At 46.3% G+C, this 21,479-nt stretch overlaps 1 protein-coding gene across 2 annotated transcripts in view; it reads right to left on the reverse strand.

Annotated features, from left to right (window-relative positions):
- The window catches only part of LOC137333488 (RNA-binding Raly-like protein), a 1,248,502-nt gene that overhangs the window by 444,977 nt on the left and 782,046 nt on the right, over positions 1–21,479 (reverse strand). For both annotated transcript variants that reach the window (XM_067997653.1, XM_067997655.1), the window contains exon 4: positions 5,941–6,060. In XM_067997653.1, coding sequence (XP_067853754.1) covers positions 5,941–6,060 — 120 coding nt within the window. The remainder of the gene's footprint in view (positions 1–5,940; positions 6,061–21,479) is intronic.

A 21,479-nucleotide genomic window follows, 5' to 3' on the forward strand; every position in this document is an offset into this window, starting at 1 on the left:
TCCTCTCAATCTCAAAAACAGCAATGACTGGGAGTAAAGCTCTGCACATGTATGAACTATAGGGTTGCCAACTCTGGATGGACATATTCCCGGAGGTTTCATCACATGACCTTCTGTCTCCAAATGCTCCATACCCACATTCCTGCCATTGGTCGCACAACATGTCCATCTCGTGGTGCACCGCCTTCCCAAGCCAATCAGAAAGCGAATAGACACTTCATTACCCCATTGGATGATTTTTGACTGTCAGTCAAAGAGCCTTTCTTCTCATTTTATTTTTATAACTAATAACCAAAGTGTTCAAAGGTTTTTTTAAAAAACACAATTTTCATCGCCCCTATGATTTTTCTGCTGGGTTGCTCACAGCTGTGTCCTGGAGATTAGTCTTTAATTCCTGGAGACTCCAGGGTAATCCTAGAGGGTTGGCAACCCGAATGAACAAGTGTACAGAGCTCTGTTATGGCCACCGATTCCCAGCAAAGAGCAACCATAGTCTCAGACTGTATAACAGCAGCTGTCCCTTATCCCAATTGGCTGTGATGAAATGCCAGCTGTGTCAGTTAATCATGATCATTGTAATGGGTTTCTCCTCCGCATGCCCACTCTTGATGACTAAGGTGGTTTAGTACAGAAGCAGCATCACTTGAGAGTAGCCATTGGTTGCATTCAGTTTGACGTGATTGACTGATTGACATTTCCCCTCCTGAAGCTGTTGAAGACGACTCTTTAAATTCTTCTTTGATTCCCTGAATGCATTCTGAGCCACTAACTATGCACTCACCACAGGCAATACATGTACTGTTCTTGGAAATGGCCTAGGGTGTGGCGAACATTGTGACCTACTGGTGGCAGAACCTTTAGAGAAGGGTTGCTGCTCACTGTAGCATTGTCTCAAACTTGAGATTTTGACACTTGTCTATTGGAGGCTGATCTCGTACTGCATTACACCAACTGGAGCATTCCTGGTAAAACAGAATTAAGTGTAGAATATATGCAAATATTGGACAATAGGGTTAAAGAGAGAGTCCATTCTGCTGAATTGCCCCCAAATCCTAATTGTAATAAAGGAGATACTGCACATTTATCAATGACTCAGTCACCCCTTGGTTCTCTCTCTTCTGCTTTTGAGTTACTAGTTGGAAGCAGCCTGGGAGGACTCATTTCTCTTCCACTCAAATGAAGGTGCAAATCTACCCATAATCCACTGACCCCATTTATGACGTCAATGAGTCGAATTCCATGATGTCACAGGTGGGGTGAGTTCGACACAACGTCTGCTCATAGGCTGCCTATAACTCGCTGTCCAAAGCATAAAACGCAACAATGGAAAGGGACCTGAGAGACATTAGTAGGGTACAGATATCTTCCTTTATAACATTTAGATTTATTGGGCAATTCAGCAGAATGTACTTTCACTTTAAACGCTGGTTAAATTCAATGGTAGGTGCTAACAAAGAAGTAAAATGATTGATTTCCTATATTTTGCCACTAAAATGAAATTGTCAAACCCGAGTATTTATGAAATGCACAAGAGTGAGACTGCGAGGGCTGGCTGGCAGGCTAACATTTTTCAGCAACTGGAAAACTTCTACAATGGATCTAAAATGATTTATATCACTGGCTCCATGCTCTGTGCCGTGTGGACTGGTATGATGTGGTTTGACGCCTATGGGTCTTCACGTACTGATTTCCCGGTACGTTCGCAGGTCAAAACTGGCAAGCCGAGGCGATCAAGCGGGGTGGGGGAGAAAAAAAGAATGCATACGAGTCGATGAGCCATCCTGGCAAATGTGTGCACGGCGAACGGCGGTCAGCTCCAGACTGGCACAGGCCAAGGAGGAGTCTGCCCGTCTGCCCACTTCAACTCTTGCCTGTGAAATGGAATATGGCACAGCGAGACAAAACGGGGAAGCAAATTTAAATTCTGCAAACATTCTCAAGCTCTTGGGAACAGCAAACATGTTTTCCTTCAGGGTTGAAGTGGACAGTGGTGAAAAAATGGCTGCTTAGAAAGTCATTGACGTGCACACATATAATTCCCTTTAAATACAACGCGAAAAATGCCATCCTGCTGCACTAGCAAGCAATAAATGCAAGAAACAGTCAGACATTCAGACCCAAATTATCAGTTGCTTTGCTAAAGCCTCAACACTTTGTCCAGCTTACCCTCTGAAACTGCTCATAGAGCTGTCGCAGCCTGCAGGAAAGCTCACTCTGCACTTGACATTTGATCATGAAAAGTCTCCAGTGCAGTCATTTTTTTAAAAATAGAAGCAGACACAACAGGAAAGCAATTCTGTTAAATCCTATTAAACAGCATCTTCATTTCCAGTTTGGAAGAAAGACAGCTGCATGGTTGTTATAGCAATGCTTTCTAAGCTTCTAATCTGTAGGACCACAATGCATGCTATGAATTATGTTGCCTAATAATTGCTGGCTTTTAGCAATACCAAGTTAAAAAATATATATACCTATTCAAGCTTGCCACAGTAAAAATCTCAGCCTTAAAGGTGTAATGTCACAGCTGTAAAGTTGTTGGGATAGCTTTATAGCTTGGTTGCTACAGTCTTGGAATGCACAGTCATGTTGCAAGATTTACTCTGACTTAATGTTATCATGGGGAGAATTATGCCGGGCTCTCCTCGGCTGTTTTCCTCCCTAACACAGTTCTGACTGCGCCCGCCTCCATGAGGCTTAAGCCTCTATGCATTATTGTACTATTTAGACTCACAATAACAAGAAAGCATAGAAGAAGAAAGGGCCACTCAGCCCTCAAGCACACTCATTCCGCAGATCTACTGATAGACTCTATCCAATCAATCAGCCAGCAGGTGGAAAGTTCTGCTCCCTGATCCACAAACATAACAAAGCAAAAGTCCAGAATATTTATCTGTCCTCACAACTCGACTGTTAAATCCTGGCCTGCTGCCCTCCACGGACTCCTCTCCCCCATAAACAGGAACCACCATGTCCTATGAATTATTACAACATTTTATCTCCATCATTTTCAATCCCATTCCTGATCTATTCTCAGGCAATTAGTGTGAGAGAGAGAGAGAGATAGAGAAAGAGATAGAGATGGAGAGAGAGATAGAGAGAGGAAGAGATAGAGATAGAGAGATAGATAGAGAGAGAGAGATAGAGCGAGAGAGATAGTGAGAGATAGAGAGAGATAGAGGGAGAGAGAGAGACAGAGAGAGATGGATAGAGATAGTGAGAGGGCGAGAGAGAGAGAGAGAGATATAGAGGGAGAAAGAGAGGGAGAGAGCCACAGAGAGATAGGTAGAGACAGACAGAGAGATAGTGAGAGAGGCAGATAGAGATAGAATGAAAGAGAGAGAGAGAGTCAAGAGATAGAGGGAGAGAGAGTCAGAGATAGAGAGCGAGAGATAGATATATATATAGAGAGAGAGAGAGGAGAGAGGCAGATAGAGAGACAGAGAGAGAAGAGGCAGAGATAGCGAGAGAGAGAGACGGAGAGAGAGACAAAGAGACAGACTGAGAGAGATAGCTATAGAGAGAGAAAGAGAGATATAGAGGAAGAGAGAGATAGAGAGAGATAGAGGGTATGGGACAGAGACAGAGATAGAGGGGGGACATGATTGAGGTGTACAAAATTATGAGGGGCACAGATAGGATGGATACTAAGGAGTTTTTTCCCTTCGTTGAGGGTTCTATAACAAGGGGACATAGATTCAAGGTAAAAGGCGGGAGGTTTAGAGGGGATTTGAGGAAGAACTTTTTCACCCAGAGGGTGGTTGGAGTCTGGAACTCACTGTCTGAAAGGGTTGTGGAGGCAGGAACCCTCACAACATTCAAGAAGCATTTGGATGAGCACTTGAAATGCCATAGCATACAAGGCTACGGACCAAATGCTGGAATATGGGATTAGAGTAGACAGGGCTGATGGCCGGCGCGGACACGATGGGCCGAAGGGCCTCTATCCGTGCTGTATAACTCTATGACTCTATGACTCTATGAGATAGAGAGAGAGAGAGAGAGAGAGGGAGAGATTGAGAGATAGAGAGAGGGCGACAGAGATAGAGTGAGAGATAGAGGGAGAGAGACACGGAGAGAGAGCTAGAGACAGAGAGAGAGAGTGAGATAGAGAGACTGAGAGAGATAGCGAGAGATAGAGGGAGAGAGAGAGACAGATGGAGAGAGAGATATATATATAGAGAAAGAGACAGAGTGAGAGAGAAAGAGACAGAGGGACAGACTGAGAGAGCTAGCAAGAGAGATAGAGGGAGAGAGAAACAAAGACATAGAGGGAGAGAGACAGATAGAGAGCATGGGATAGAGACAGAGATAGATATAAAGAGATAGAGAGAGAGATAGAGGGAGAGAGAGACAAAGAGAGCGAGAGATAAAAGGGAGAGAGAGAGATAGAGAGAAACAGACAGAAAAGAATGGGAGGGGAAGGAAGAAATACAAACAACCGAAGGCTGTACTTGTGAAAATAAAACGAAGATAAAAATACAGTTTTTGAATTTCATGGTTTAAATATTATATCCAAAAATGTTCTGTAAAATATTGATTATTTTACAGTCTGAGTAAAATTTGGTACCATTAGGTTAGAATGTGTGAATCTGCTCAGACCAGAAGAAGCAGCTGTCTGGACATACGGCCCTACCTAAAGCCTGCCTTCAGCAGCTGCTATCCTAGGAAAGAAGGATGTGAAAGTCAAATTTACCTCTGCGCACGGTAGAGGCTCCCTCTTTGTCTAAAGTGACGCTGGGTGACCTGAGTTAGCAACCTCTGCCATCAATGTAATCTGTTCACTGAGACGGGATGGGTCACTAACCTATCAGTGTCAAAGGTAAAATCTTCCTGGGCAGGATTGTAAGATTTAGATGTGAGGTTTCCCTGATGAATCAATGAGTAAATGCGTCATATGATGTGATACTGTACTACACAGATTTGGAAGGTGCCAGGTTTTATGCTGCGTCTGTGCTGACTCAGTGAGGACGATGATGCACGTTACAATTAGCTCCAATGTCTCTTGAGTAGGGATGGGCAAGATTAGCCAGGCTTCCTGCTCTTGATTGTTATCAAATGAACTCCCATCTACAGCGCCTTTAGCTTAGTAAAACGTCCCAAGGAGCTTCACAGGAGTGATTATTAAACAAAATTCGATACCGAGCCACGTAAGGAGAGGTCAAAGAGATAGGTTTTAAGGAGCGTCATAAAGGAGGAGAGAGAGGTAGAGAGGCCGAGGGGTTTACGGAGGGAATCCTAGAGCTTAGGGCCTTGGCAGCTGAAAGCACAGCAGCCAATGGTGGAGCGGTTAGAATCGGGGATGCGCAAGAGGCCAGAATTGGCAGAGCAAAGAGATCTCGGATGGTTATAGGGCTGGAGGAGGTTATAGAGATAGGGAGGGGTGAGGCCATGGAGGGATTTAAAATCAAGAATGAGGATTTTAAAATTGAGGCGTTGCCGGACTGGGAACCAATGTAGGTCAGCGAGCACAGGGGTGAAGGGTGAACAGGACTTGGTGCAAGTTAGGATAAAGACAGCAGAGTTTTGGATGGGCTCAAGTTTATGGAGGGTGGAAGATGGGAGGGTGGCCAGGAGAGCATTGGAATAGTCAAGTCTAGAGGTAACAAAGGCATGGATGAGGTTTTCAGCAGCAGATGAGCTGAGGCAGGGGCAGAGATGATAAGGAGGAAGGGAGAGGGTGTCAAAGTTAGGGGTCTACCCATTGAACTTAGTCACCAGAGTTGGGTGAGTTGGATAAATTTTCAGTTGCCGTTCACTCAAACTCACCAGCCCAAATTGAGCGAGTCTGGTCTTCTCTCAGCTGGGCTAACAGATGAGGACTAGCACACGGAGATGGAGGGTTTGTCCATGTTGGGGAGCGAAACCGAGAGGAAAACTGGGAGGGGGTGGTGGGGTGGGGGAGGATAAAGAAAAGACAAAAATGGACGAAGTTCAACTTACCCTGCTCAAGTCTCACGTCCCGCCAGCTGATTGCAGAGTGGCATTGAAGACGATAGAGATGTCGCCAGTCCAAAGCGTCCCGCTCTCCCGGCTGGAGGCGGATGCGTGGTGGGAAGCAGTCTGCAAGAAGAGAAAGATGGAGAGAATAAAGTAAATCTAACAAAAAAAAAGAAACTGGAATGGCACAATAAATTGACCTCAAATATTGTTGAAGAAAGACCCACAAGTGCCGGCCATATTGGAGACAGCCTTGTACTGGAATGGGCCCCAAAGGCTCATTTACATGGCAGTTTTATAAGAGAGGGCTTCACAGTAAATCCAACTCTCCCACCAAAAGCCACGGGATTGCCAAAGGGCAGGAAAACTCCATCTTGCTCCTGGAAGGATAAATGTGGAACGCCCACTCCCAATTTTCTCACTGTTGTCAACTCAACCCAGGAAACAGAAAAGGATGGCCGCACACCTCCATCGCAGTCTCTTGAACAGATAGATAATATTGTAGTATCAGCTGTGGCTCAGTGGGTAGCGCTCTCCCCTCTGAGTTAGAAGGTTGTGGGTTCAAGCTCCATTCCAGAGAGTTGACCACATAATCTAGGCTGACACTCCAGTGTAGTACTGAGAGAGTGCTATCTTTCCGATGAGACCTTAAACCAAGGCCCCGTCTGTCCTCTCAGGTGGATGTTAAAGATCTCATGGCACTATTTGAAGAAGAGCAAGGGAGTTCTCCCTGGTGTCCTGACCAATGTTTATCCCTCAACCAACATCACTAAAACAGATTATCTGGTCATTATCACATTGCTATTTGTGGGATCTTGCTGCGCACAAATTGGCTGCCACGTTTCCTACATTACAACAGTGACTATACTTCAAAAGTACTTCATTGACTGTGAAGCGCTTTGGAATGTCCTGAGGTTAATGAAAGGTGCTATATAAATGCAAGTCTTTCTTTTTTTTCGGTTTAGTTTATCTTTTAGAAATTTCTGGACAGCTCAGTCCAAAGCTAGATGGATGCCAGCCCTAGATTCATTTCTGTATTGCTCCTTTCCCTGGTACGATGGCCTCACCTATCTTATCTCACTCTTCCTTCCCATCTCCTCTCAAACATGATAGAGCTGTAATTAATCTATGGAATGCAGAGCTTACCCAACTGTTGCAGAATTACAGGAGCTTCTAGTTAGCCGGGAGGAGGTGAGGGTGGGGGGGGGGAATCCAAAACCCCACGGCCATTCACAAGTCTGCCGAGTCCAGGTCCTCCTGACTTCCGCAGGGCATTATTTGAGGTGCAGCCTCCAGTCCGGTGCCAACAAGGCCATCTGTGTTGGAGAGGGTGTATTCGGGATGGGGGTGGGGGCTCCCAGGCAGAGGATTTCTTCGTACCCGGCCCGCTGATACAGCAGTGGCGGTATGCCCAGTGAAAGGAGGCATGGGGTTCCAAGCTAGGGTCTTGGCCTTGACCCTCCAAGAAAGGGTCCGATAGGCAATTTTGCTTGGTGTATTGGGGTGGGGGGGAGGGGGGCTGGAGCCACCCTGGGGCCGTTAACTTTCACTGCACTTTGCAGCTCCCCCCCACCCCACCCCACCCCACCCCCATCTCCTGAGCATCCAACAGGAACATGTAGAAGGGGGAACCTTCCTTTGGCCCCACATATTCCAGTATGGTTAGGGAAGAGGCTCCCTTGGCTACTTATGCTGGGGTGTCACCTGCAACCCCCCCGCCTCCCAAACAAGGATTTTCAGGGGCCAAGGCTTTTACTAGTAATTTTGCACATTTTGCACATTAATGGAGAATTCTGAGCTCGAGCAAAGCCAACAATCTAAATATCATGGAAATCTAGAAATAATTCCTGTAGGTAACGTTAAACCCATACAAATCATTAGTTAGGCCGCAGCTAGAGGACGGTGTTCAGTTTTGGGTGCTTTGATTTGAGAAGGATTTCATGGCCATGGAGAGGCTGCAGAAGAGATTCATTTGATGATAATCAAGGATGAGAAGTTTTAGTTATGAGGAGAGATTGGAGAAACTAGAGCCCTTTTCATTAGAGCAAAGAAAATTAAGAGATGTAAAAGATAAATCTGGACAAAAACAATTCCAACTAGTCTGAGAGCCCTTAGCGAAAGGGCAAAAGTTCAAGATCATCACAAAAATATGGAGACTTTTTAACAGAGAGAGTTTGAAGATATGGAATGCCTGAACAGAAACAGTAGTGGAAGTAAAATCCACAAACAGTTTTTAAAAGGGAAGTGGATAAGTATTTGAAAAAGAAAAATTTAAGAGGTTGTGGGGAAAAGGGTGAGGGAATGAGATTGAGTGGGGAGCTCTTTTACAGAGCCGGCACAGTCTAATGTGCTGAAAAATCCTAGGAAGAACAGCCATGGGGTCTTTTATGTCCACCCAAACGGAAAGCCAAGGGCCTCGGTTTAACGTCTCACCCAAAAGATGGCCCCTCCGACGGCGCAGCACTCCCTCAGTTCTGCACTCAAGTATCAGCCCAGGTAATGTGCTCAAGTCTCTGGGGTAGATCTCCGAGCCCACAACCTTCTGATTCAGAGGTGAGAGTGCTACCGACTGAGGCAAAACTGGAATCAAAAGGCTGCTTACAGTCTTTCCATAGCATAGATATTTGTGCTTTTTTCTGTGTGGATCATGCTGGGAATTTGACACGGGAGGAAAATCCTTTGTATTAAACAGGAGCCAGCTCGAATTCCCCCACCCCCAACCCATAAATAAAGTTAAGTGCACCGTGAAACAATCTTTGAAATGAGCCCGACAGGAATGGATCAAAGCGAATGGTGAACCAGATAAACTGTGCCCAGTTGCTTGTTCTCAGCTGGGACTGCAGTAAAGGAACTACAATTAGCTGCTGCATCTCTGTGTGACATGGGAGAGGGAGGGGGGGTGAAATCAGCCAAGGATCCAGCTCTTGATCACGGTCCATTGAAATCCAGCTGGAAAGTGCACATGGGATAGGGCTGCCAACCCCCCTGGATTGTCCTGGAGTCTCCAGGAATTATAGACTAATCTCCAGGACACTGCTGCAAGCAACTCAAGGAGAAAAATCATAGGGGTAATCAAAAATTGTGTTTTTAAAAAAAAAATTATTTCAACACTTTTGCTTACGAGTTGTAAAAATATCGGACATGGGGAAAAAAGGTTGTTTTGACTGGCAGTCAAGAATCATCCAATGGGCTAATGGTAATTCACTTTCCGATTAGCGTTGGAAGGCGGTGCACTGTGAGGATGGACATGTTGGGCGACCAATAGCAGGAGTGTGGTGACGGGTCTGTTGGAAGCAGGAGGTCACGTGATGAAACCTCCACGAATATGTCCAACCAGAGTTAGCAAACCTAAGATGAGATGAGATCAGCTGAAGGACAGGGCTGGGCTCAATGCAGTCAAGCCTCAATGCCCAGATCCCAAAATATAATGAGCACACTTGGGTGAGGTGGTGGGGGGGGGGGGGAGTTGAAAGGGGAGGGGGGAGAGAGTTATTGAGCAGTACTCCAACGCAAATAGGTACCCTGTTCAGGAGGGAAGTATGGCCAGCCGAGAAACAAAAAAAATACATTTGGCCGGTCCATCACTAGAAAAATAAAGTGAAGCCTGGAGTCTTGTTGCACATTCATTCTCTCACTGTCAAGGGATAATAAAGAGAATACATTTGAGAATAAAAAACAAATGATAAATCAGAATGAGACAGAGACAGTGAAAGGACTTGGACTTGCTATGAAACATCCTCCCTGTTTCCAGTATTTATAGAATGTTTCAAGTGCTGCAGTAATAGAGCAGAGTTTAATTTAAAATAATGCTGTCAGACCCACACTGAGCTGAGAGCTGTAACTACTCCTAACACACTGATTCCATTCACAGCGAGGAATTCATCAACTGCGTCCCTGACTGCCTCATTTTTCCCTTGGTACGTTTCCAAGATCCATCTCGCTTTTTGTTCGTTTGGCCCCGTTCAACAGCACATTTTAACCCTCCAAGGCATTTGAGGTTGCAAATGTTCCCCAAGTGCTCAAGCAGTTTAGAAGAGAAATAGTTCGACCAAAAATTTTAAAAAGGAGAATTAACATTGTCCCAAACATTTAAAGAGGCATTGCCTTCACAGACAAGACTTGTGCATACTATTTTTTGTTTCTGGGACGGAGTCAGGTGTCGATGTTCATATAACATGTACACTGGACAGGCGGTTGGCTGGGCCACTGTGCTCCGCCTGCCCGACACCATCGGCAGGAGGCCAGATACATTTTAGGCTGTGTTTCAAGACAATATTCAGGGCTAGCTACCAGCAGACATGCAGCTCACTAATCCGAGGGAGGGTGGGACATCTGGCAGCTCCTCCGCGGATCTTAGTCGCCAGGGACACCTCGGGGGGGGGGAGGGGCTAGGCTACGGAGGGACGCAGCAGGTGGGACAATTTTTGTGGGGCCAGGAGGAGCAAACCTTTAAGGACCACTGGTCAGGCCGCTCTACGTTCAGTTCCACATACGCTCCGTGCAATGGAAGACCAAAATTGGATCTATAGGAACAGGAGTAGGCCATTCAGTCCCTCAGGCTTTTTCCGCCATTCAGTTAGATCATGGCTGATCTGTATCTTACCATTTACCCACCTTTGCTCCATATCCCTTGATACCCTTATCCAACAAGCATCCACAGCCTTTAGGAGGAGAAAGTTCCAGATTTCTACTACTATTTGTGTGAAAAAGTGCCTCCTGATTTCACTCCTAAATTACCTAGCTCTAATTTTAAGACTGTGCCCCCTTATTCTGGATTCCCCTGTACCTACCCTATCAAATCCCTTTATTAATTCAAACACTTCAATTAGATCACTCCTCAATCTCCTTTACTCGAGGGAATACAAGTCAAGTTTATGCAACTGCCAAAAAATGGGGCAGTAACGAGACCAAAATCACTCTATTCATTTCAACACGTGCAAGAGACCTGACGATGACATGTGTCATTGCGTTTTACACTGGGAAACAGAAAAACATATTTGCCAGACATATTTATCATGAAGGGCAAAATGAGACCTAAGGATGGAGGGGTATAACTAGAAAGAGCAAATATAAAAAATAGTTCAGACAGTGAGTGTTGACCGGCTGTTGGAGGGTATGGGAGGGCATCCAAGCCGATTCTAATTCTGTCCTCATCCTCCATCCACACAACTGTAGGCATTGGACAGCGATCAGGACCAGACCCTGAGTGAAATTCCCCTCACTAGCCCAGGGATACTGAGGCCAATTACAGCACTCTGACCACCATCCTGGATCAAATCAGCCCAGTCAGCACAGACCCCGGTGCAAAGCTGGGACTTACTGGTTTGCATTTTTCTCCAATCCAACTTTAATACTTTGCAGTAGCACATACTGAACTTGTTAGATTTATTACTTTAGACTACCCTGGAACAATTGGAAAAGCAGTGGGATTCTGCCATCCAATATCATCTGGGGTAAGGGACAGTGTTCAGTAACAGTCTGCCTGCTGGACCTGGGGTAAGGGACAGTGTTCAGTAACAGTCTGCCCGCTGGACCTGGGTGAGGGACAGTGTTCAGTAACAGTCTGCCTGCTGGACCTGGGGTAAGGGACAGTGTTCAGTAACAGTCTGCCTGCTGGACCTGGGGTAAGGGACAGTGTTCAGTAACAGTCTGCCCGCTGGACCTGGGGTAAGGGACAGTGTTCAGTAACAGTCTGCCTGCTGGACCTGGGGTAAGGGACAGTGTTCAGTAACAGTCTGCCTGCTGGACCTGGGGTAAGGGACAGTGTTGGGTTACAGTCTGCCTGCTGGACCTGGGTGAGGGACAGTGTTCAGTAACAGTCTGCCCGCTGGACCTGGGGTAAGGGACATTGTTCAGTAACAGTCTGCCTGCTGGACCTGGGGTAAGGGACAGTGTTCAGTAACAGTCTGCCCGCTGGACCTGGGGTAAGGGACATTGTTCAGTAACAGTCTGCCTGCTGGACCTGGGGTAAGGGACAGTGTTCAGTAACAGTCTGCCTGCTGGACCTGGGGTAAGGGACAGTGTTCAGTAACAGTCTGCCTGCTGGACCTGGGGTAAGGGACAGTGTTCAGTAACAGTCTGCCCGCTGGACCTGGGGTAAGGGACATTGTTCAGTAACAGTCTGCCTGCTGGACCTGGGGTAAGGGACAGTGTTCAGTAACAGTCTGCCTGCTGGACCTGGGGTAAGGGACAGTGTTCAGTAACAGTCTGCCCGCTGGACCTGGGGTAAGGGACAGTGTTCAGTAACAGTCTGCCCGCTGGACCTGGGGTAAGGGACATTGTTCAGTAACAGTCTGCCTGCTGGACCTGGGGTAAGGGACAGTGTTCAGTAACAGTCTGCCTGCTGGACCTGGGGTAAGGGACAGTGTTCAGTAACAGTCTGCCTGCTGGACCTGGGGTAAGGGACAGTGTTCAGTAACAGTCTGCCTGCTGGACCTGGGGTAAGGGACATTGTTCAGTAACAGTCTGCCTGCTGGACCTGGGGTAAAGGACAGTGTTCAGTAACAGTCTGCCTGCTGGACCTGGGGTAAGGGACAGTGTTCAGTAACAGTCTGCCCGCTGGACCTGGGGTAAGGGACATTGTTCAGTAACAGTCTGCCTGCTGGACCTGGGGTAAGGGACATTGTTCAGTAACAGTCTGCCTGCTGGACCTGGGGTAAGGGACAGTGTTCAGTAACAGTCTGCCTGCTGGACCTGGGGTAAGGGACAGTGTTCAGTAACAGTCTGCCTGCTGGACCTGGGGTAAGGGACAGTGTTCAGTAACAGTCTGCCTGCTGGACCTGGCGTAAGGGTCAGTGTTGGGTTACAGTCTGCCTGTTGGACCTGGGGTAAGGGACAGTGTTGGGTTACACTGTTACTTGACACTAACCCTTACCCCAGGTCTTGTAGGACTCCCAGCATGATCCACACAGAAAAAGGCACAAATATCTATGCTATGGAGAGACTGTAAGCAGCCTTTTGATTCCAGTTTCTCTCAGCAGGTACCTCTCGCCTCTGAGTCACAATGTCATGGGTTCTAAGACCTGCGCAGTACTGAGGGAGTGCTGCACTGTCGTAGGTGCCATCTTTCAGATGAGATGCTAAACCGAGGCCCCGACTGCTCTCTCAAGTGGACATAAAAGATCCCATGGCACTATTTCGAAGAAGAGCAGGGGAGTTCTCCCTGGTGTCCTGGCCAATATTTATCCCTCAACCAGCATCACTAGAACAGATTATTTGGTCATTATCTCATTGCTGTTTGTAGGACCTTGCTGTGTACAAATTGGCTGCCGTGTTTTGTATATTACAAGAATGACTACACTTGTAAAAAAATTCTCGAGGGCATTGGCTGTTAAGTGCTTTGGTCATGACAGATGCTATATAAATGCAAGTTCTTTCTTTCTTCTTTCTTTGCAACAAATGATTTCAAAGATTCAAAAACTGCAAGCAGTGAACCTGCGATTTCCCAATATATGCATCTGGTGAGTCCTACTCTCTTTTGAAATTTTATCAACTTCGAGGGCCATGTCACAGGGAAGGTTAATGGATCAGAATAATTTCAAAAATATTCTTGGGCCTTGGATGACATCATAACCCTTGAGCTTTGTCATGCTCATGCAAATGACTCCATCTTGAAACTCACTCCTACAAACCTAATGGTGTTTGTAGGTACAAATACATCACATACATTGCAGTTATAGTTGATCTTGTAAAACTGTTCAGGGATTATGGCACAGACATCTGTGGTTGTGCCCTAGGCTGTGACATCAGAGGGAAGCTACCCAGAAGAAAAAGGAAATCCATCTAGGTCTTTCAATTAACTGTTTGGATATCCCAAATATATTTATGGATTTAGATCCCTCAGCATCTGCCTAATGCTCTATATTTATCTCACCACCAATCTATATCTGTGCCTGTCTGTATATATCTACTTGAAGCCTGTATCTATTTTACCACACACTTTCTATTATATGAAATTAAAATTTTTTTGGCACTGAAGAGATTTTGGTGAGATGGAGTGAGGAGGAGTCCAAAAAAAATGGCACAACTTATCCTGCACCACGAAAATCTTTAATTAGTACTGCAAAAGCCCATTTATACTATGGAATTGGTTCGTCAAATGGTGCAGCTTTCTGCTTTCCCAATTTAAGATTAAGCACTTATGCAGCACTTTAACACATCTCTCAGAAACGCCCCAAAGCACTTCACATACAATGAATTACTGTGAAGTGTTGCTACGTAAGTGAATGCAACAGCTATTTTGCACACAGTTATAGTCACACAAACATCAAATAAGATGAATGGCAGCTTAATCCACTTTTGATGGTGTTGGTTGTGGGAGAACTGTTGGCCAGGATACCAGAACTTCCTGCTCTTCTTCAAATGGTGCCATGGGGTCTTTTATGCCCTCCTCAACCACAGACAGTTTAAAATCTCACTTGAAAGACAGCACCTCCAACAATGCAGCACTCTCTCAGTACCGTAGTGGATGGGTACAGAAGCGCAGTGGTTATGGCAGTGGACTAGCAACCCAGAGGTCGTCAGCTGAAATCCCACTGAAATGCCAAATTGAATTGCAGCATGAAAGCTGCCGGATTGTTGTAAAAATGCAACAAGTTCAACTTGCCATCCCAACCTGGTCTGGCCTACAAGTGACTCTAGTCCATACTAATGTGCTTGACTCTGAATGCCCTCTGAAGTGGTCTAGCACCATCACCGCAACACTCAAGAAAATGAAAAGAGATCAAAAAAAGTCAGCCTGGATTATGCTTAGATCATTGGAGTGAGGCATGATCCCCCAATCTCCTGACTGAGCCAATCTAACACGATTCTCCTAAGGCTCCTTGCAGTTTAAAATAAGACAGGATTTATGCAACAAACAGCCAATGGTAACCACGTGAGAGAAAAGGAACAAGAAACAGAAGGGAAAAGAAGGGATGACACAGAGAGACAGAAAGGAGAAGCGAGATAGACAGGGGAGAAGAAGGATTGAGAGACAGAGGGGAAAAAGGAATATTGGACAAAGGGGAAAAGAGGGAATGACAGATGGAGAAAAAGAATGAAGGGATTAGAGAAAAAATAACAGAGATAATGAGAGAGAGAAAACGACAGGCTCGGAAAGAGCAGTGTGGAAGCCAATGAATGGGGGAAAGGGAAAGAGTGACAATGGAGGAAATTAGAGTGGGAAAGAGGAGCATGATAGACGACAATGTTGATTTCAAGATAAAGGTTGGAAATAAAGCATGAGAAGTCACTGTGATAGGGTTTAACCTTTTTTGCATGCCATACTTAAACTAGTTGTGGTTCCAGTGGGAATAGAAGCAAGCACACTAATATATTAAGTTGTAAACTTGCGGTTCTTTGTCAGGATACAGTTTCTTTTAACAGCTCTTGAACGTAGAGAAATTGGTCAGGTCTGGACTATTTGATTTGTCAAAATAATTTACACTATGGTGCAGTGTTTAGGAAAAGGCCGAAGATGCAGACTGTCACTGGGGTTACTACGTATTACCAATTCCGAGGGCATCCGGCATCCATTGAACCATTCCCAGCATGTGTCACCTCCGAGGGCAGCCAACCCATTCAACCATTCCCAGCATGAGTCACTCCGAGGCCAGCCAGTGCCCACTGAACCATTCCCAGCATGTGTCAGCTCCGAGGCCAGCCAGTGCCCACTGAACCATTCCCAGCATGAGTCACTCCAAGGCCAGCCAGTGCCCACTGAACCATTCCCAGCACGTGTCAGCTCAGAGGTCAGCCAGTGCCCACTGAACCATTCCCAGCATGTGTCAGCTCCGAGGCCAGCCAGTGCCCATAGAACCATTCCCAGCATGTGTCAGCTCAAAGGTCAGCCAGTGCCCACTGAACCATTCCCAGCATGTGTCAGCTCAGAGGTCAGCCAGTGCCCATAGAACCATTCCCAGCATGAATCACCTCCGAGGTCAGCCAGTGTCCATTGAACCATTCCCAGCACGATTCACCTCCGAGGGCAGCCAGCTCATTGAACCACCTCCAACATCTATCAGCTCAGAGGGCAGCCAGCCCATTGAACCATCTCCAGCATGAGGCACCTCCGAGGCCAGCCAGCCCATTCAACCATCCCCAGCATGAGTAAGCTCCGAGTGCAGCCAGTGCCCACTGAACCATTCCCAGCATGTGTCAGCTCAGAGGTCAGCCAGTGCCCATGGAACCATTCCCAGCACGAGTCACCTCCGAGGGCAGCCAGTGTCCATTGAACCATTTCCAGCACGATTCACCTCCGAGGGCAGCCAGCTCATTGAACCACCTCCAGCATCTATCAGCTCAGAGGGCAGACAGCCCATTGAACCATCTCCAGCATGAGGCACCTCCGAGGGCAGCCAGCCCATTCAACCATCCCCAGCATGAGTAAGCTCCGAGTGCAGCCAGTGCCCACTGAACCATTCCCAGCATGTGTCAGCTCAGAGGTCAGCCAGTGTCCATTGAACCATTCCCAGCACGAGTCACCTCCAAGGGCAGCCAGCTCATTGAACCACCTCCAGCATCTATCAGCTCAGAGGGCAGCCAGCCAATGAACCATCTCCAGCATGAGTCACCTCCGAGGGCAGCTGCCCATAGAACCATTCCCAGCACAAGTCTGCTCCGAGTTCAAACAGCACCCACTGACCCATACTCAGCTTGAGTCAGCTCCTTTAGGAGTTCGAGAAACGAATAGTAGGTAAAATTGTTGTTTAATAGTGACATGGATATTGCATTAAAAATGTCAACATTTGACAAACAAAAACATCAAAAACAGTTGTTTTTGATACTGATCTCCCTCGAAAGCAAAAATAATTCTCTTTTTATTCTAATCTCCTAAATATTTCAGTTTGGTGCTCCTCTACCTTAATATTGATTGATGTCGTGGCGACCAGAACTGCTTTTTCTCCCTTTCCCCAAGGTTGTAGTGATTCAAATTCATTATCATTTGGTAGCTGGCCAACTATCGCATTTCCTGGTAATCCTCCCTCAACCAATTTGTGTCAAAACACTCTCTCAATCAATTTGAAAGTAATGGATATTCATGTGCAGCATGTATTCAGACCACTCAACCTGCTTTAAATGGACCATCTTGCATAAGTGTTGCAAACATTTCCAATTTATATTGTTGGGAGCAGGTCCAGGGTAAATGGGCATTGCACGGGGAGATATTTGTCTCATTTTCCTAACACATTTGTAGTGATTGTGACTCTGGTTACGGACATATTTTTGAAGTGCAGGAAATCCTTTCCCCAGACAAAACAAACCTTCCCAATATATCTTTCCCCTCCTGCTCGAAAATGAAAGGGCCAATTGGCCTTGAAAGGGGTGTAGCGCAGATTCACCAGAATGATACCAGGGCTAAAAGGGTTAAATTATGAGGAGAGGTTGCATAGACTAGGCTTGTAGTCCCTTGAGTATAGAAGATTATGGGATGATCTAATTGAGGTGTTTAAGATGATTAAAGGAGTTGATAGGATAGATCGAGCAAAACCAATTCCTCTGGTGGAGGAGCACAGAACAAGGGGGCATAACCTTAAATTTAGAGCTAGGCTGTTCAGGGTAGTGGAAATCTGGAACTCAACCAAAAAGGTGTTGAGGCTGGGGGTCAACTGAAAATTTCAAAACTGAGATTGATAGATTTATGTTAGGCAAGGGTGTTAAAGGTTACAGAACAATGTGGAGTTAAGATACAGATCAGCCATGATCTAATTGAATGGTGACAAATGTAAGGAATCTTACAACACCAGGTTATAGTCCAACTGTTTTATTTGAAAATCACAAGCTTTCGGAGGCTTTCTCCTTCGTCAGGTGTGCGTGGGATTCGGATTCCATGGAAGGTTGCCGCATTTATAGTCAGAGAACAATACCTGGTGATTACAGATAATCTTTCCAACTGCCCGTTGTCACGGCAATCAAAGTGTTCAGACAGAGTGATGTTACCTACAGGACCACCGAATACACAAACGGCCAGAATAAAAGACAGACAGAGAGAGAGAGAAACATCCGAAAGGAAGAGAAAGACAGAGAATGACCCTTGTATTAAAAACAGATAACTTTTTTTCGCTGGTGGGGTTACGTGTAGCGTGACATGAACCCAAGATCCCGGTTGAGGCCGTCCTCATGGGTGCGTAACTTGGCTATCAATTTCTGCTCGACGATTTTGCGTTGTCGTGTGTCTCGAAGGCCGCCTTGGAGAACGCTTACCCGAAGATTGGTGGCTGAATGTCCTTGACAGCTGAAGTGTTCCCCAACTGGGAGGGAACCCTCCTGTCTGGCGATTGTTGCGCGGTGTCCGTTCATCCGTTGTCGCAGTGTCTGCATGGTCTCGCCAATGTACCATGCTCCGGGGCATCCTTTCCTGCAACTCGGCCAACGTTGTCTACCTCATACGTTGCAGGAAAGGATACCCCAGAGCATGGTACATTGGCGAGACCATGCAGACACTGCGACAACGGATGAACGGACACCGCGCAACAATCGCCAGACAGGAGGGTTCCCTCCCAGTGACACTGCGACAACGGATGAACGGACACCGCGCAACAATCGCCAGACAGGAGGGTTCCCTCCCAGTTGGGGAACACTTCAGCAGTCAAGGACATTCAGCCACCGATCTTCGGGTAAGCGTTCTCCAAGGCGGCCTTTGAGACACACGACAACGCAAAATCGTCGAGCAGAAATTGATAGCCAAGTTACGCACCCATGAGGACGGCCTCAACCGGGATCTTGGGTTCATGTCACGCTACACGTAACCCCACCAGCGAAAAAAAGTTATCTGTTTTTAATACAACGGGTCATTCTCTGTCTTTCTCTTCCTTTCGGATGTTTCTCTCTCTCTCTCTGTCTTTTGTTCTGGCCGTTTGTGTATTCGGTGGTCCTGTAGGTAACATCGCTCTGTCTGAACACTTTGATTGCCGTGACAACGGGCAGTTGGAAAGATTATCTGTAATCACCAGGTATTGTTCTCTGACTATAAATGCGGCAACCTTCCATGGAATCCGAATCCCACGCACACCTGACGAAGGAGAAAGCCTCCGAAAGCTTGTGATTTTCAAATAAAACAGTTGGACTATAACCTGGTGTTGTAAGATTCCTTACATTTGTCAACCCCAGTCCATCATCGGCATCTCCACATCATAATTGAATGGTGGAACAGGCTCAAGGGACTGAATGGCCTACTCCTGTTCCTATGTCTCTCCCGTGCTACCAAATAGCACCTTGTGCATTGCAGAGGATAAACCTTTGCTCCCATTTTGCTCCTGACCAGCACTGCACCAAAACTTCCTCTGACTTTTCTGGTGTCTGTACCTGCCTATGCCTGTAGAGGGTGCAGTAACATAAATTTCATGTAAATGAGTGTCAGAGTGCTCTGCACCCAGATTTCCTTTAAAACTGCCCCTATAAAAACCTGGTGCTACTGATTACTGAGCTACTCTTCAGGTGCTGTCAGTCGTAAGGGATGGGCTGTTATCATCAAAATAGATCTACTAATCCCACTTTGGAACCCGTTATAGAACGCTGTTAGGATTTTACGCTTCGTGATGAAGGCAGTGTTCCAGCACTCATAGAATCATACAGTATATATCCAATTCCCTTTTGAAAGTTACTATTGAATCTGCTTCCACCACCATGTCAGGCAGTGCACACCCGATCATAGCAACTCACTGCATTAAAAAAAATTCTTCTCATCTCACTATTATCACCTCATTACTTACTCTATCAAAACTCCTCATAATTTTGAACACCTCTATTGAATCTTCCCTTAACTTTCTCTGCTGTAACGAGAACAATCCCAGCTTCTCTAATCTCGCCACATAACTGAAGTCCCTCATCCCTGGTACCAATCTGTTAAATCTCCTTTGCATCCCCTCCAAGGTCCTGACATCCTTTCTAAAGTGTGGTGCCCAGAAATGGATGCAATACTCCAGCTGAGGTCTAACCAGTGATTTATAAAGGTTTACCGTGCCACCTCCTTATTTGCAGGCAGATGGGGAGAAACAACCACAAGCCCCTTGACACTGCTGAGGTCTTTCCCTGAGACTCTCCTCAGCCACTAACATCCGTTTCCCTACCACAGAATGGGAATCCCTCCTCTCTGTTACTACACAGCTGCTCCATGCCACCTGGAATAAAAAGAGCTTCATAGTCCAACCAGCTCCTTCCTCCTACTCCTGCACCATCTTTCTTGTTCCCTCCACTTACTGCTTGGCACCAAGGTGCCGCCCTCTCACCAGCTCCCTCCAGACTGCAGGAGTCCCCAGGCTGCTGCTGCCACCCCAGCCATGGCACAGCAGCACGAACACAGGCACAGGTGACAGAACCTTTAAACACACATGAAGACCACCGACATACAAATCACAGCTTCTGGCACACGTGAATCAAATTACAAACTTACTAAAATTCATCACAACCTGCCCCTAATATCAAGTAGAGCACTTTCAGCAGTGCCCGATGCCTGTCCTCTCTATTTAAATGAGGGCCTACAGGAAGTCCCCACCATACTGTGTGTTGCACTCAGATTGTTCCCAGTCAGTGCTGGAGGAGGTAGATTGCCCTCATGACTCATATTGGGTTACAGCTCAGGGGTATTGGTAGTCCTCCCGTGCCCCATTCAACAGGTGTTCTTTATGTATAAGCCTGAACAGCTTTGCTGCTCTGTGGGAGAAAAGATTAGCCTATGTTTTCCAATCAGTGTTGCTTTAACCTGTTCAAAATGAATGTTAATGGTGGCGTTATCGGAAAATCCAGGCTGGTCTCCTGATTTTTGCTCGCATTTTCTTCCAATCTCTGGTTTCACTTGAGCATTCCCAACTTGGTATCCGAGTTGTCTTCTCAAGAGATCCCAATAGGGTGAGTTTGACCAGCTGACCATCTGTGCTGCGGCCAGAGGAGAGGAAGATCTGGCATGGGTCAGCTGCCTGAGGAGGAGCTATCCTTTCCAACCCCACTTCCTGATGGATGGGTGAGATCAATGCCACTTGTGATGTCCACAGACAGGATGCCTAACCTTTAAAAAATGCACAGGATGGGGGTTGGCACAAACTTGAGAGAAAGGACACAAATAAAAATGACTCAAAACGCACTAACAAATCCAATAAGTATCTTCAGCTATCATATATCACTCAACTCCCAGAAAGGCCTTTAATCCAGACAGTTCTAAAATTATATTTGCCATCTTGCTTTTCTTCATTGTTTCGCTGACAGCTTAAAATAATTATTTTGCCTTCTTGTGGTTGTCTTTAGATGAACTGATACCGTGTGAAAACTAAACCTTGCTCTGTATTTTAATGAAACCCTTCCCCGAGTCTTGAAAGCTTCCAGGCGCCTGTATCCTGTGGTACTAACTGGCTGCAACCTGCCAATGTATCCCACAGAGGTGGTGGCACTCTGTCAGTAAGGATTGAGGCACTATGAAAAGTCACCCAGTCAATGAAATCAGATAAACCCTGAGGCTGAACCATGGGAAATCCACTGAAATCAGGTCCCCATCCCCAACCCACCAACACCGGCTGGCTGGCCAATGGGCAGCAAACCCCAATAGATCACGTGCCAAAAAACCTGCAGCG

The sequence above is a fragment of the Heptranchias perlo genome, chromosome 16 (assembly GCF_035084215.1).
Source record: "Heptranchias perlo isolate sHepPer1 chromosome 16, sHepPer1.hap1, whole genome shotgun sequence".
Taxonomy (NCBI): Eukaryota; Metazoa; Chordata; class Chondrichthyes; order Hexanchiformes; family Hexanchidae; genus Heptranchias; species Heptranchias perlo.